Consider the following 16,346-nt stretch of genomic DNA (forward strand, 5'->3'; position numbering starts at 1 on the left):
TTGATGGTCATTATTAATAACATTAAATTGTTCGGTATTTTCCGCATCTTTTCCAAAGTCGTGCTGCGGATAATCTCGCCAGTTGAATAAGGTGACTCCAACACTGTTCTGTTACCTTAGAATGAAATAGTACATTTTCATGCTGATTTCCTACCAATTCTCAATGTGTTGTGTTGTCAGTCCATTGTGCATACCTCAATGGGAGTGTTGGCCCTTATCCGCATTTGTGCATGTACTGTGTCATTATATCATATGGTTTTATTTGTCTTCATTAACTGTATTTATTTTTTTTGGTAAAAAATTCAATAGCTAACTATATGTATCATTGTATTAAAACATAATTATTTATTATTATTTTATCACATTATATAATATTATAAACATTTATTATTAAAGTACATTGTTTGCTGTAATGTTTTTTAGTGAATGATCATGATGGCTCATATTTGCCAGAAGCACTGTCTTCATACTTGTCTGTAGGCTGGGTTACAGGCTCTAGTAACTGTCTCTTATACACATCTAGATGTGTATAAGAGACAGGAATAAGGAATTGCTGCTAGAATCTGGGTTGTGTCTTATGCATGTATGTATGTTTTTAATGTTGTAGAGGAATTTCACTAAAACCATTGCTAAACCACAGATTATTTCTTCCCCTTATGAAATTTTTTCTTGTAAATTGGGTGGATTTCTCCAATCTGGAAATTATAGAAATATATGTCAATTATGCCAATAGTTTAAATTAGAAAGATAGTAATCATAATGATAATGATAATATATGGATAACTGACAATTTTTAATTTGTTTCTTTAATGTAGTCCAAATCTTTCTGTCGTTTTACAGGGGTAACCGCTTCTTTAGAGGTAGGCTACCTTTTGCCAGAGAAAAACTTTGAAGTTGTTGGCGACGACATTAATGGCAGGAACCACAATGGCCCAAAAAGGGCAAGACTTTGGAAAAGCCCAGAACTACTAATGAATAAATTCACAATATATCCTATGGGGCAATATACTGATTTAACGAAAGGTACAGTATTTGTTTTACAGATTAGGAAACTTTGGTCTGCCAGTTAGAATGAACTTAAATTCTTAATTTACAGTGTATCTATATTACATGGCAGTTTTGAGACGACTTAGAAGTAAGGTTGTTGTAAGCTAGAAGTAACCATTTGATTATTTGTAAGTCATGGGCAGTGCCTATGTAAATGCTATCTATCCTTATACCAGATAAATTACTCTTTAGAAATCGTATAGGAGAAACTTTCTACTTCTTTTTGTACTTTATTTATTTATTTATTTACTCTTTCTTTATACTGAATCGCATTCTCATTTCTGATTTCTGGTTAAATTATTATAAAACTCATTGCAAAATACACATTGAAAAAATATATAACATTTACACTTTATTTTACTTTAGGTTTAGGTATGTAGTGTCAATCATTTACATAAAGAAAGATGTTATTTTCTTTTGTGTTACTTGGCATTTCCTTTGTCCCAATCTTCAATAAGCAGCTCTCCATTGATATTCCCTGGTCCCAATCTTCAATAAACTGCTCTCCAATGATTTTCTGATTCACAGATAGTGGCGTAAAACTAAAAATTTCTTTTTTAAATCTAGCTTTCTCAACAAAAAAAAAAGCAGAAAAGATAATACACTCAAGAATAGTGGTGGGCTATTACATTTACAGGGTAAAAAAAGGGTGATATTTCAAATAGCGATGTACAGGTCTAAAATGAAGCGGTTTATTGTCATGAGCATAAGAAAATCTGTTTTTAAAAAATGGGACAGTGTGGACCAAAAAACGAATTGAGGGGACAGGGTTAAAATTTGTGGAAAAGATCAAAACTTTTTTTTTTTATCTGAAGTCATATTATTATGATATTGGTATATGTATGTTTTTGAGGCCACATAATTGATTAGTGGTGACAGAGGTACTCAAAAATGTAAATATAGTGGTCAAATTTCATGTTTTTTTATGCATTACAGTAAGAGTACAAGATATGTACTGTACGGAAGGAAATAGGTACAGTTTGTACCATTGTACCAATAACCATTTCCATCAATTCATAAAGCATTTTAATGAGCATTATAGACCTATATGTATCTTACTGTACTTTTGATGACTGATAATGTATCATCAACTATGTACCAATGTATCAACTATGTACCGTACGGACGTACGGTAACCATGAATTTTAAAACAAAGAAGGTTTATCAATCAGAACAATTTCCGGGGCATTTTCTTATCTAGTGAACACCTAGGGTAACCCACCAACCCAGTCTGCAGACTTATTTCCAGTAGGGTCCTTCAGGTGGTGATTGGCCAGTACCGTACACCAGGAGACCAACTTTAGTTTTCCGAATTTTTGTACTGCATCCTTTAACATGCACATGACCAAGGGTTTAGACTCTTCTAAAAGACACATTACAATGCTTTAGCAGCAACACAAGGAGAGCAGCAGATGGGATTGAACCGGGTACCCAAGGTTAACAATGGATCTCCATGGTTCTGCACACACAGTGGCTACCACCAGATTAGCTAAGATACTCACATTGTACAAATTCTACAAAAAAGGCCTGTCCAATGGGAGAAATTCCCCCTGCTGTCGCCTCCCCTGTTCACATGTATAAGCTGATATAAAAGGCTCTCTCTGGCTTTGCTATTCAAAAGAGAGTCTGATAAATCATAAAATAAAAACAATAGTAAAAAAAACTGGAATATTACCAGATCTTGCAATTTCATACTTAGATGTTTGATGTACAGGAAAAAGGAGATGGCCAATGACATCATGACATATAGCCAATATGGGTCATGCATTGTGTTTCTTTTTCTGGTCTAACAAAATTAGGTTAGGTCTGGTTTATTAATGAACATAATAATAAACTTTCAATCGTAGTATATATAACAAGTTATTACTGCTACCTTTTCTACTATTCTGCAGATGAAGTTATGTCTCTATTGGAGTGTTGTGGTGCCAGTATTTCAGAACTGTTAGATGACCATGTCTCTTATATTATTGTTGAGGAGGATACTAAAAAAAATTACAATGGTAGGTGTATTGCTGTATTTAGAAAATATTATTTTATGCATCCAAATTATATTTGTGAGTGCTGTATCATCTGAATAGCTTGATAACATACATGAAGCAAAATAAAATCAAATGACAAAAAGGAAGCATGGCCACACTCTTCAGGTGAAATACAAAACATGATTCCATTTGCTAGCCATATAATACAGTGCTGTAGTAAATACAAATGAAGTACTGTAACGAAGAACATTTTATATCGTCATTGCGGACTTTATACTCTATGTATGGACTGTACCATTTATTCCATGTTATTCATTTTGCTTAACATATTCGCATTCACATAAAATAATAGCATCTTAATGGAATGTTGTGTTTACAGTGATGTAAAATTAAAATAAAAAACATGAAAAGGGTCATGAAGTAAGCATAGCTTTTAAGCACAAGACCCGTCTAAATTATGCATTGTATAAGTCTGCAATGAGAATACATGTTCAAGTTGTTTTGTCATTTTATATATTTTGTCATATATTTTTATAATAATATACTACAAAATTTAACTTTTTCTTTGGAAAAGATGATTGCCTATTATTTTTTATTATTAATATTGCCATTATATATTAAATTAATAATTTTATTTATTTATTTATTCATATGCATATGCAGTAGAGTGAACAAACTGTGGCTAAAACGACTGCCATTAAATCCCACGGTTCGCTGTGAAATTTGTCTGATGCCAGTTTTTTTTTTTTTTTCTCATGGTAAAACCTTTACAGCTTTAAAGCTTTTTATGAGACTGCTGTGTAGAACATCTTGTGCTTATTGTTTGCCAATTTTTAATCCTTGGTTATTTGCCTGCTGAACTATAATACTTTATTTATGTGTTTTTACAGAACTGTACAAGAAATATCGTATACCATTTATATCCATTTATTGGGTATTAGACAGCATATCGACATACACCATCCAACCAATTGATAGTTACAATTTATCTCAAATGAAAAAGATAATTGAAAGTGAGAAAGACGATGAGACATCAGTTGATGAGCAGAGGAGATTTAAGCACAAAAGAAAGAAAATTGAAAGTGAGAAAGACTTAGATGAGACATCAGATGACGAGCAGAAAAGGCATAAGCACAAAAGAAAGAAAAGTGAAAGTGAGGAAAATGAAACATCAGATGAGACTTCAGATGATGAGCAAAGGAGACATAAGCCAAAAAGAAAGAAGAAAATTGAAAGTGAGAAAGACTTAGATGAGACATCAGTTGACGAGCAGAGGAGACTTAAGGACAAAAGAAAGAAAATTGAAAGTGAGAAAGACTTAGATGAGACATCAGATGACAAGCAGATGAGACATAGGCACAAAAGAAAGAAAATTGAAAGTGAGGAAAATGAAACATCAGATGACAAGCAGTTGAGACATAAGGCCAAAAGAAAGAAGAAAATTGAAAATGAGAAAGACTTAGATGAGACATCAGATGACGAGCAGAAGAGACATAGGCACAAAAGAAAGAAAATTGAAAGTGAGGAAAATGAAACATCAGATGACGAGCAGTTGAGACATAAGCCCAAAAGAAAGAAGAAAATTGAAAATGAGAAAGACTTAGATGAGACATCAGATGACCAGAAGAGGCGGCATAAGCACCAAAGAAAGAAAATTGAAAATGAGAAAGACTTAGATGAGACATCAGATGACGAGCAGAGGAGGCATAAGCACAAAAGAAAGAAAAGTGAAAGTGAGGAAAATGAAACATCAGATGAGACTTCAGGTGACGAGCAAAGGAGACATAAGCCAAAAAGAAAGAAGAAAATTGAAAGTGAAGATGAGACATCCGAAGATGACATGCAACATATAACATGTAAGAAGTTCAAGCAGAAACAACATTCTTTTAAGGTGAGGATAGGGTACAAACACAAGATTAAGAAAGGCAAAAAGCACAAGTTATACAAACAAAAAAAAGGTCGAAAGTACAACGTAGAAAGCAGTGGGGATGAGATAACTGTTCAGACTGTGACAAAAAAGAAAAATGGTAAGAGAGTTTGGGATCGGAAACAGTACTGTTACTATTGCGGTAAAGCAGATTTTAAGATAGTTCGACATTGGTGTACATGGCATAAGGAAGAGGAGTTAGTGATGGAAATAGAAGCGTTATCATTAAATACAACAGCAAGAAATGAGAAGATAGCAATCCTTAGAAACAAAGGCAATCTTAAACATAATTTTTTAGTATGGGAAACGGGTAGTGGCCAAATTATTCCCAGAAAAAGACCAAGTTTTATTTCAGATGCTGATGATTACGCCCCATGCCTGATATGTTCTGGTCCCTTTAGGAGGAAATGGCTAGCAAAGCATGAGAGGGTGTGTGCTAAAAAACATGGTCGGGAAAGGCAAAAAAGAGTGCAGGCAGCTGCCAAAATGATCATACCCTACGAAGAAGAAGCAGCTTTTGACATACTGAAAAAAAAGGTGTTGTCAAGAATGCAAGCTGGTAAAATTTCCACGCAAGTTAGAAGGGATAGAGATATCCTGATCTATGGATCTAAGTTGATAAAAACACGACCTGAGGACCATAAATCTTTGGCAGTGTCTCAGAAAATGAGAGATCTCGCAAAATTAGTAATAGCTGCTCAGGCTGAAGATCAATCAATTAAAAGTATAAGAGACTGCATTGATCCAAAGAAATTTTGCACAGTTGTGACTGCAGTTAAGAAAATAGCAGGATACTCAGAAAAAGATAATAAATATGAGACTCCTTCTTACGCAAGGAATATTGGTTTTGAGTTGAATAAGGTGGTCGATCAACTCTTGGCAAAAGCTCTACAAGATGACACAACAGAGAGTATACGACTAAGCAAGAGGCTAAATTCTTTTCATGACATAAAGCTGGCAGAGTGGTCTTCTGAAATATCGGGGATTGCTCATCACACCCTAAATAAGCGTAAGAGGAATAAGCCAAAAGTTTTGCCTCTAGCTGATGACTTGAAGAAGTTGAATGCTTACTTGGATAACCATATTGACAAGCACGAAGAAGCACTGAAGAAAGATCACACCTCAACAAAGGATTGGTTAGAACTAAGTCAAGGACTACTGGCACGTGTGTCTCTATTCAACAAGCGTCGCTCAGGTGAAACAGAAAGGCTTAATTTGGAAGACTACGTAAAGGGTCTAGATGCAGATGATAATATACCAAAGGAAATTTTTAATTCACTTACAGAAATAGAAAAGGCTCTTGCGTTGAAGCTTCAAAGAATTGAAGTGGCAGGGAAACGTGATAGGAATGTTCCCATTCTGCTTACAAATAGCATGGTCAAGCAAATCAACTTTCTCAATCAAACCAGAAATTCGCTGGTGTAAGTGAAGATAATCCATATGTGTTTGCACGTCCATATTTTGGATCACTTTTCCCTACTAAAGTGTCTGAGTGTTACCAGAAATTCTCAGCTGCATGTGGTGCTCAGAATCCAGAAATGATCCGGTCAACAAAATTACGAAAGCATGTAACAGTTATGTCACAGTTGCTAAGTTTGAAAGATAATGAATTAGACCTGCTTGCTACATATATGGGCCATGACGTAAGAATACATAGGGAGTTTTATCGACTGCCCGAAAGTACTCTACAAGTAGCAAAAGTGTCCAAAATACTAATAATGATGGAAAATGGAACCATGGGTGATAATAAAGGAAAGTCTTTGGACGAGATAGATATTCCACTCGAAGACAGTAAGTTTAATTTCACAATATTTTTATTACCTACTGTAATCATTATTATATATGGTAGTATGATGGCATTATTTTTTATTTTCAAAGCGTGCGATTGCATGATTACTTTCAATGATTATTGTTCACTTTGTTGCAGCTGATGATGAAGGTGATATGATGGGATTATTTAGACAAGATGCAGGTTTGTGTAATTATTGCCAACAATTAAATTTTATCACATGAGTGTATGTCAATTGAAAAAGAAACTTCCACCATGTATGGAGGGAATTTATTTTAATAAAAAAATTTAAAGATTGGTCATACTCTCTCTCTCTGGGCCGATTCGGCTTATTCAAGTCATTAGCCTTACAACGATACGTCGCCAGTTTGCCCTTTCATAGTCATCATGCATGAGAGTGTTTATAGTTTTGTTTATGGGTTTTAGGTCTGTGTTTACTTGTCTTGTCCATGTGTGTTTTGGTCGTCCTCTATTTCCTTGGTCATACTACAAGCAATTTATATTTAAAAGTTAGCATTAAATTGAATGAAGAATTATTATTTTCACTTTTAGTTACTGCTGGTGATGAAAGTGGTTCCTTAGAGGAAATTATCCAAGATATACCCATAGGTTTGTTTAATCTCTAGTCAATATTGTAGAGCTGTTCATGATACATACATAAATATAAACTAATTGCAACATTCTTACTAGGTTTTTTATAACTAATGGTTAAACATTTGGATTACTTTTGACATTGCATATATCACATGTCCAAATCTAACTACTGTCTAACATCCATTGTGTTGGGTGCACTCATTTGCATGTTATGCCCACCACCTTGATGTTAAGCGTTTGAGCTGCTATCCGCATCTGCGCATACACTGTTTAAGATTTCCATGAGCCATGTCATTTGTCATGTCTATTGTTTGCAGTTATGTATTTTACAGACTGATGGTTTGTCTTCACCGGTAGCACTGACTTTAGTTTGGAAGGGTTACAGCTAGTTGTTATAATAACTAAATAACAAACAAAAATGTTGTAAAATTATTTATACCATATTATTGAAGATTTGATTTTTTGTTTTTGTATTAGGGCCATCCAGTGCAGTTGTTAGCAAGAAGTCACATAAAGGTAATTACTTTCTATTCTCATTTAAAACATGGGCTCATAGATTTTCTATTAGCATTTTTTTCTAAGCTGTTTTTACAGGTCCAAATATATTCGAGTATTAAAGATTGCTCGCTCACAATAAAAAGAGAATTAATCAATTTCACAATAATTTCAGTTGGACTCTTAAAATCCCAGAATGCATCCCATATGAGCAATGAATTTCCTGTCTCTTATACACATCTAGATGTGTATAAGAGACAGGCTTTTGACATATTTTTTAAATACATTAATTTCTATATTAAGTTGATTACATTTATGTTACTACAAAATGGGTAAGTTAATTTTAACTTTTTTTTTTTGGTATTTTGCAAGGGACAATACATCTTTATAAAATAATTATAATTACAATTTATATTTTATTTTAGTTTTATTAGAGCAGATGATGTGAGAATAAACAGTTTATACTCTGCATATACTGCAACAAGGTAGTAGAGTAGCTACCATTGTTGGTCTGAACATATCATAAACGTCTGTTAAACAGCACCTACCTCTATTTAAAAATACACCTGTAGGGAAAATTTCCCGACGATAAATAAACACAAACTGTACTAGGTAAATGCAAGAAATAAAGTTACCTTTACCTAGTACCGTTCATGTTTATTTATCTGCGGGAAATTTTCCTTTTTCATTTGACTTATTGACAGCTGCAGTGTGTAATCTTTCTCCTATATTATGATTATTTTTACCTTTTTTGATGACCATTAGACTCATTCAAGTTTTTTGGTTGATTGGCTGATTGATTGACTATAAACAGGGGTACTATATTTGATGTATTTTTTAATTTTACAGGGTTTCTGTCAAGGTGTTACCTTTTAATAAAGACCTTCTACAGTGGAAGGAGAGGGGCATAAGTAAATTAATAGTTAAAGTCAGCTTAAAAATTTACTTGAAACTGTCTAAAACAAATGGAGACATTCAGTCTTTATAGGACTGAACCCTGAAGTTAATTTTAAAATAAATAAAAATTTTGTATCAAAACTGCTTCTTTCTATTAACACATTCCCCAGTGCAAGACAAAACAAGTTAATTAAAGCTGATGTAGAGTTCAAGTTTGTTAAACTTTTTTTTTTTTTAGTTTGGTTAATCTTTTTTTTGTTCTTTTCAAAATTATCCTTAACAATTTGACATTGAATAATATTTTATTGTTTTTTTATTGAAGTTTTGAGTTCCAAATACAGTATAACTTCTTTTTTTATCATTTATTAAAAATAACAACCTTCTTATATTTTGAATTTGTTCTAGAATCCCTTAAGAAGAAACCAGAAACACTGAAATGCTTCATCAGTGACATTGAATGTATTAGGGCCATCCAGTGCAGTTGTTAGCAAGAAGTCACATAAAGGTAATTACTTTCTATTCTCATTTAAAACATGGGCTCATAGATTTTCTATTAGCATTTTTTTCTAAGCTGTTTTTACAGGTCCAAATATATTCGAGTATTAAAGATTGCTCGCTCACAATAAAAAGAGAATTAATCAATTTCACAATAATTTCAGTTGGACTCTTAAAATCCCAGAATGCATCACATATGAGCAATGAATTTCCTTTTGAAAGACAAATAAATATTTTGAATCTTGGTCTTGCTTCATCTTCTGTAGCCAGTGTTGTTCATATTGATGTACAGTATTAAGCCGAGCCTACTGATTAGGCTTAACTTAATGAAATAAAAATAGGTGTTTAATTAAAACATTTGTTCAAGCCACATATTGCACCCTTTCAAGAATGGTCATGATAGTTAATACCAACAACCCCTGTTTGCCACAAAATATAGAAATAATGTCTGGTTTGGTTTACAACCAATGATATAATATTTTTTAAAGATGGTACTGAATCGCTTGCTTTTGCATATATGTAGGTTATATAGATTAAACATTAGTAAAGTTGATTATTAATAGGTCATGCATAAAAAAAATGGGGCTGGGCTTATACCTGGGTAATTTACTAAAATACAGTTAAACTTGCCGTTGAATCCAAAATGCCACTGAAAAATTGTTCGACTTAGATAAAATTTGACTTACAAGTTTAATTTTACTTTAAAGCAATGTGCGTAATAATTTACTACAGTTGATGAGCAATAAAAGACAGCAAATCTTTAGTTACAGTGATTATAATTAGAGACCAGTGCTGTTAAAGACAAAACGGAGACCCAAAAGTGGAGGGAGACTTTAATTATAATATTTTTTGTTCTTTAGTTACAAAAAAAAGGGATTACTCGACAAGACAACCCTGGACTGTAGAGGAAAAGACTGCTGTTTTAGAATATTTCAAAGATCACATATGGTCAGGTGTCACACCAAACAAAACCCAGGTTGAAGAAGCACAGAAGATGTTTCCAATTTTAATACAACGGTCATGGTCCAACATTAAAGACTTTGTAATAGCGGAAAGACGAAGACTAATTAAAAAACTACAGAAATAACAATAATTTAAAAAAGTGGAGGTAGGATAAAAAAGTGATATAAACACTTCAAGAAAGATATTGAATGTTAATATTACTTTTATTATTATTTCATAACAAATCAGAAAGACAACAACTTTTGACTACATTATTATCTATTTTCAGCTCAATTTCGTAACATTTAATTGAATTCAATTCAAACTTTCAAAATGCATTTCCATACAACAGAAAATTGGAAGGAAAATAAGATAATAACTGCGTATCAACAAATATCATTCTCTATATTTATTACGATGTTATTTCAACTAGTGGAACAGACAATTACAACTGGCTATAGCATGTGTCAAATTTGTATTTTTGATGTATACTCAACACACATATCTAATGAAGACTAAATACAATAGAAAAGGCTGGTCTTTCGCAAGACAGCTGTGGTAGGCCTGGATAGTGACAGATAACAAAAAAATCAAGGAATATGTGTGATGGACAGATTGACTGAAAAGTTAATTATAGCATGGAGGTATTATTGAGAAGGAGATCACTCGAAAAAGCTCCGCGCGCGTAACGCTATGCAAATGAGCCAAGAACAAAGGTGCCGCAGCACGTGAAGAACATTTACGCGATCCTTTGATGTCCAATGTGTTCCCCGCCACAAGTTGCTCTGCGGGATTAGTTTAGCAAAAAATTGAACACGGCGAAATGGAGAGGCCTTTCTTTTTTCAATGCACACTGCTTACAGTCAATCGCTACGGATGCGCAATAAATTCCACCTTAAAGCTAATACATTTATCTTTAAAACAATACCAAACATATTAATATTTTATACAAAAAAGAGTTCAGAATTTAATGAACATTTACACGTGCCTTAAAAGTATGGTATATTTCAACTTAAATTTTCATAAATTGGATAAAACTTGATAATTCTAATTTTAACATTAATTAAGGAATGATTTGAGGATTATAATAGCTGTCTCTTATACACATCTAGATGTGTATAAGAGACAGCTGTAGTTGGTGCATCAGTAGTAGATGATTCTGTTGTTGGTGCATCAGTAGTAGATGAATTTTAAAGATATTTAATGAATTAACATCAAACGCTGTTGTTGCCAGGTTGTTGCTAACGAAAAATATGTTAATAATAAGGTAGACGCCCGCGCGCGATCCAAAAGCGGGGAACACATTGGTTTGTCGCGTTCAAAGGGATCCGTTGCCGAGTGATCTCCTTCTCAATAATACCTCCATGGTTATAGCGATGCTCTGAAATACATTCGTTGACTATTTATCTTGTTGAGTATATAAACCGTCATACAGTATGTCTGACTCAGCCTCATTCATTCATTGGCAACTTTAGTGTCGTAAGACCAGTCTTGTAAGACTTTGAATTCATACCCATATGAAATTGGTAATAATGTAGTCAAAAGTCATAGATTATTGTAAATATGCTAGTCATTTTAGGTCACTTGTTAATGACCTCATGTTGTTAAAATTAAAAATTTACTCTTGACTGAAGGTTTTTTTTATATGTTGTGGAAATAGACATTCTAAGATCATTGGGGGGGGGGGTGTTTGAGGACAAAATCTGTAACACTAAATTTAATATGAATTAGAATTACTCCTTCACTTCTCATAACCTCCCCACGATGTAATATAACCGTCTATAGTTCATTTTTTTTTATGATGGCAATGGTATACTTAAATAAATGTAAAACAGTATCATGTATGTGTATGTGCCGTCGTCGTCGTCGCCACCACAGTAATAAATATCAGCCCAAACAAAGTACCCTCCCCTGGGGAGGCTAATTAATGAAATGTTAAAATTTAGGCAGTGGCTATGTTTACAACGAGTCGAAAATAATGTCACAGGCTACGATTACGACGATACAATGGCGCATGTGTACTTGCCCGTTTTCGCCGGCTGTATGTGTTTCGTGATGCGAGTCATATGCAATAAACAGTGGTAAGAATATTCATTGAGGTAAGATCATGGAAGTATAAACGAAACCAAGGAGGTATAAAATAAATAATTTATATTATACCTCCTTGACGAAACTTACTAAGCTAACGTTGGTGCTGTTAATCAATTAATAACTAGCCTACTCTATTATTAATATACTACTAGCGCTACAACTGTTGTTTAGGCCCACACCAGCCTACTGTATGTAGCCTGACCCACACTACTCTAGCCTAGCCTATGTGCTTGTCTATCAATAGGAGAGCAGCTTAGCTCAGTCGGCTAATCTGGTGGAACCCCCCCTCCCCCCACTAGTTACTAGTGACGTGTGTGCTGTCTGTGTTACTGTGTATGATAGGCAAGCATGTATAGGCTAGGCTAGAGACGTTGTGGATCAGGCTACAGACAGTAGGCTGGTTTGGGCCTAACAGTTGTAGCACCACCAGTAGTATTATAGTAATAGAGTAGGCCAGTAATTAATTGATTGATAGCACTAACGTTAGTTTAGTAAGTGTCGTTTATACTTCCATGGTCTGACTTCAATGAATATTCTTTCATTGAGTTTTGAAATTCTTACTACTGTTTATTGTCTATGACTCATACAGCCGCCGAAAACAGGCGAGTATGCATGCACTGTTGTATTGTCGTAATCATAGCCTGGGACTATACAGTATTTACAACTCGTCGTAAACATAGCCACTGCCTAAAATTTAAGGGGCAAATGCATTTTCCTTCATTTTTTTGCTTTCTAAGAATTCATATTAAATTTACCATACAGATTTTGTTTTCAATATTTCTTCATCTATAGAGGAATTAATATACTGGAAGGTTCTTTATAGTGAAATACCTTCTCGTTACTACCTACAAATACATTGGATGTTATATTTTGGCATAAACCTCATTTGGTTATTCCTTTCTGCTTGAAATAAATATTGCAATATTTTGTTAGTGTTTTATCAAAATTATTTTACACAGTACCATACAAATACTCCATCAATATTTTATTAATTTAGTTTAAATTGTAGTCCCCAGTTTAAATGATAAAACTAGTGTAAAGTAGCAGTGAATGCCTATGCCTATCTCAAAATTAGAAATCAGTTTTTCTGTTGGAAAGCTATTTTCAGATGTGTAATGTATGCCCAATAAATACAAACCCATGGTTGCCATTAAAAAAAAAATATGGTAAAGAATGAAACATATTTGTAAAACAGTCAGTTTAGTACTGTAAGGTATAAGTTGTCAGTCTAAATGTAAAGGTGAATTATTGATAATGTTACAGTTGATATACTATCCTTAGTAGTTTTATTATTTTTGGGTTTCCGGTTTCTTCTTGAGGGATTCTAGAACAAATTCAAAATATAAGAAGGTTGTTATTTTTAATAAATGATTTAAAAAAAGATGTTACACCGTATTTGGAACTTGTAACACAAAACTTCAATCAAAAAATAAAATAAAATATTATTCAATGTCAAATTGTTGTCATCATCTCATTTTTTTTTGGTTGTGAGAGTAGTAAGTAGTGTCCAAGTCCTGTTGTTTTTATAATGTGAAACATTAAATGCTTTTTAAAACATTTAATGTTTAAAAACCTCTGTAATAGTCTGCATCTCCTAATAATATGATTCATGTCAGTGAGTCATTTCTGTATAAAGTATGTGTGAGGATTTTTGTCCTCCTCTTCCACACTTTTCTTATACATAATGTATCATCATCTGTGTCCATCAGGTCCTGGTCGACCCCTGGTGACATCAAGCATGATTTTTCTCGTCTGTGGCAAGTACTATAGATAGTCAAAGACTCCTTCCTGTACTAGTGGTGATTTCCTGCATCCATCGTTCGTGTACGCTGACATCCTCTTCCTCTGCTCCCTTCAGATTTTCCTAGCATTAAAGCCTTGCCAAGTCTTTCTCCCCGCATCACATGGCCAAAAAAAAAAATGTATACCCGTTTGTTTTTTCTAAATTTCCTGATTTTAATAAATATGTTTATGTGTCGAATATAGCTGTTTGGATACTTATAAAATGGTATTATGTTCTCATAGCCTTTTAAGATTCTCAGCATTTCTTTTCAAACAATTGATCTGAAATTACAAATTTAGGCCTACAATAAAGCAGACAATGAATATGGCTGCAATGCATGATTATGGGTCTTAGGCCTAGAAAAATGTAAAGTTTTTTCAAGCAATGTTGAGCGGTTCTAGGCTAGATGGTCGAAATCCAGTTTGTCCAATGCCATATTGTATTGCCGAGACCACTTTGCCGAATCCCAGTTTGCCGAAAAGTCTGTTAAAAGCAGTGAAACATTAACAGCAGCCTAAAATTCACGATGGAATACTGTACTCTCTTACTCTTACCATGGACCTATTTAATAGGAGATCAACACTAATAATGGAGATCACTAATAATATAATGCATGTAGAAAGTCATGTGTGTATGAAGTATGTGTGAGGACATTTGTCCTCTTCTACACTTTTTCTATACATAATGTATACCGATTTGTTTTACTAAATTTCTATATTTTAAATATAAATGTTTATTTGTCAATTACTGTAACAGGTATTTGGATACTTATAAAATGTTATGATGTTCTCATAGCCTTTTAAGATTCTCAACATTTCTTTTCAAACAATTGAACTGAAATTAAAAATTTAGGCCTAGGCCCACAATACAAGCAGCCAATGAATGGGACTGCAATGCATGATTATGGCTGGGTCTTAGGCCTAGAAAAGTAGTATGAAGTTTTATTCAAGCAATGGGCCATCTCAAAAGGGTTAGTGGGCATAACTGTCATTTATCAGCCTCACAATTATTTACTAAAAATGTAAAAACTTATCACAACACTGATAAATGTTAAGATATATTAAAACTATGAGAATTATTGGAATTTCAATTTTTTTTTTTGTAGAGTAAATTTTTTTTGGGCTCCTTCTTGTCTGTCATCATGACAAAAACATGGAGATCAACACTTGCATGTCAGAAAGTCGTGTGTATAAAGTATGTGTGAGGACATTTGTCCTCTTCTACACGTTTCCTATACATAATGTGTAGGTTCGTTTTACTAAATTTCTAAATTTTAAATAAATATGTTTATTTGTCAATTATAGGTACTGTATTTGGATACTTATAAACTGGTATGATGTTCTCATAGCTTTTTAAGATTCTCAACATTTCTTTTCAAAAAATTTATATGAAATTACAAATGTAGGCCTACAATACAAACAGCCAATTATTAATGGGGCTGCAATGCATGATTATGGGTCTTAGGCCTAGAAATATGTGAAGTTTTTTCAAGCAATGTTGAGCACCTCTAAGATTAATTGGCATAATTGTCATTTATATCAGCCTCACAATTATTTACTTAAAAATGTAAAAAAAAAAATTCACAACACTAATAAATATTTAGATATATTAAAACTATATGAGCAAAATTATTGGAATTTAAATATAATTTTTTTTGTAGAGAATTTATTTGGGCTCCTTGTCATCACAAAAACAGATCACTTGCATGTCAGAAAGTCATGTGTGTATGAAGTATGTGTGAGGACATTTGTCCTCCTCTTCTACACTTTTTCTATACAGTACATAATGTATACCGATTTGTTTTACTAAATTTTTATATTTTAAATAAAAATGTTTATTTGTCAATTACTGTAACAGGTATTTGGATACTTATAAAATGTTATGATGTTCTCATAGCCTTTTAAGATTCTCAACATTTCTTTTCAAACAATTGATCTGAAATTACAAATTTAATCCTAGGCCCACAATACAAGCAACCAATGAATGGGACTGCAATGCATGATTATGACCGGGTCTTAGGCCTAGAAAAATAGTATGAAGTTTTATTCAAGCAATGGGCCACCTCAAAAGGGTTAGTTGGCATAACTGTCATTTATCAGCCTCACAATTATTTACTAAAAATGTAGAAACTTATCACAACACTGATAAATGTTTAGATATATTAAAACTATGAGAATTATTGGAATATTTTTTTTTGTAGAGTAAATTTTTTTGGGCTCCTTGTCATCATGACAATAACATGGAGATCAACACTTGCATGTCATGTGTATGAAGTATGTGTGAGAACATTGTCCTCTCTTCTACACT

General features: G+C 33.2%; 2 protein-coding genes across 3 annotated transcripts; both read left to right on the forward strand.

Annotated features, from left to right (window-relative positions):
* Nucleotides 1-558: 558 nt before the first annotated feature.
* LOC117108440 lies at nt 559-6,512 on the forward strand. Its single transcript, XM_033250450.1, has 4 exons — nt 559-583; nt 841-1,023; nt 2,940-3,047; nt 3,917-6,512. Exons 2-4 carry the CDS (start codon nt 972-974, stop codon nt 6,376-6,378), a joined length of 2,622 nt encoding a protein of 873 aa, XP_033106341.1. The 5' UTR covers nt 559-583; nt 841-971; the 3' UTR covers nt 6,379-6,512.
* Nucleotides 6,513-6,603: 91 nt separating this feature from the next.
* Nucleotides 6,604-11,250, forward strand: LOC117108441. 2 transcript variants are annotated; one of them, XM_033250451.1, is made up of 4 exons: nt 6,604-6,925; nt 7,295-7,351; nt 7,814-7,852; nt 10,084-11,250. In XM_033250451.1, exons 1-4 carry the CDS (start codon nt 6,856-6,858, stop codon nt 10,308-10,310), a joined length of 393 nt encoding a protein of 130 aa, XP_033106342.1. In that variant the 5' UTR covers nt 6,604-6,855; the 3' UTR covers nt 10,311-11,250. The 2 variants fall into 2 exon arrangements, 1 of the variants encoding a protein (XP_033106342.1); XR_004445370.1 differs by lacking the exons at nt 6,604-6,925; nt 7,295-7,351; nt 7,814-7,852 and adding an exon at nt 8,208-9,233 and having other exon boundaries at nt 10,084-10,215.
* Nucleotides 11,251-16,346: the final 5,096 nt, after the last annotated feature.

The sequence above is a fragment of the Anneissia japonica genome, unplaced genomic scaffold (assembly GCF_011630105.1).
Source record: "Anneissia japonica isolate Jap-2015-1 unplaced genomic scaffold, ASM1163010v1 scaffold24175_len17457_cov169, whole genome shotgun sequence".
NCBI classification, from domain to species: Eukaryota; Metazoa; Echinodermata; class Crinoidea; order Comatulida; family Comatulidae; genus Anneissia; species Anneissia japonica.

Coding starts and splice junctions, on each gene's coding strand:
- LOC117108441 (XM_033250451.1), top strand. CDS start 6,856: ATGATTATTGTTCACTTTGTTGCAGCTGATGATGAAGGTGATATGATG. Junction 6,926..7,294: donor ATTATTTAGACAAGATGCAG/GTTTGTGTAATT, acceptor TTTCACTTTTAG/TTACTGCTGGTGATGAAAGT. Junction 7,352..7,813: donor TATCCAAGATATACCCATAG/GTTTGTTTAATC, acceptor TTTTTGTATTAG/GGCCATCCAGTGCAGTTGTT.
- LOC117108440 (XM_033250450.1), top strand. CDS start 972: ATGAATAAATTCACAATATATCCTATGGGGCAATATACTGATTTAACG. Junction 1,024..2,939: donor ATATACTGATTTAACGAAAG/GTACAGTATTTG, acceptor ACTATTCTGCAG/ATGAAGTTATGTCTCTATTG. Junction 3,048..3,916: donor TACTAAAAAAAATTACAATG/GTAGGTGTATTG, acceptor GTGTTTTTACAG/AACTGTACAAGAAATATCGT.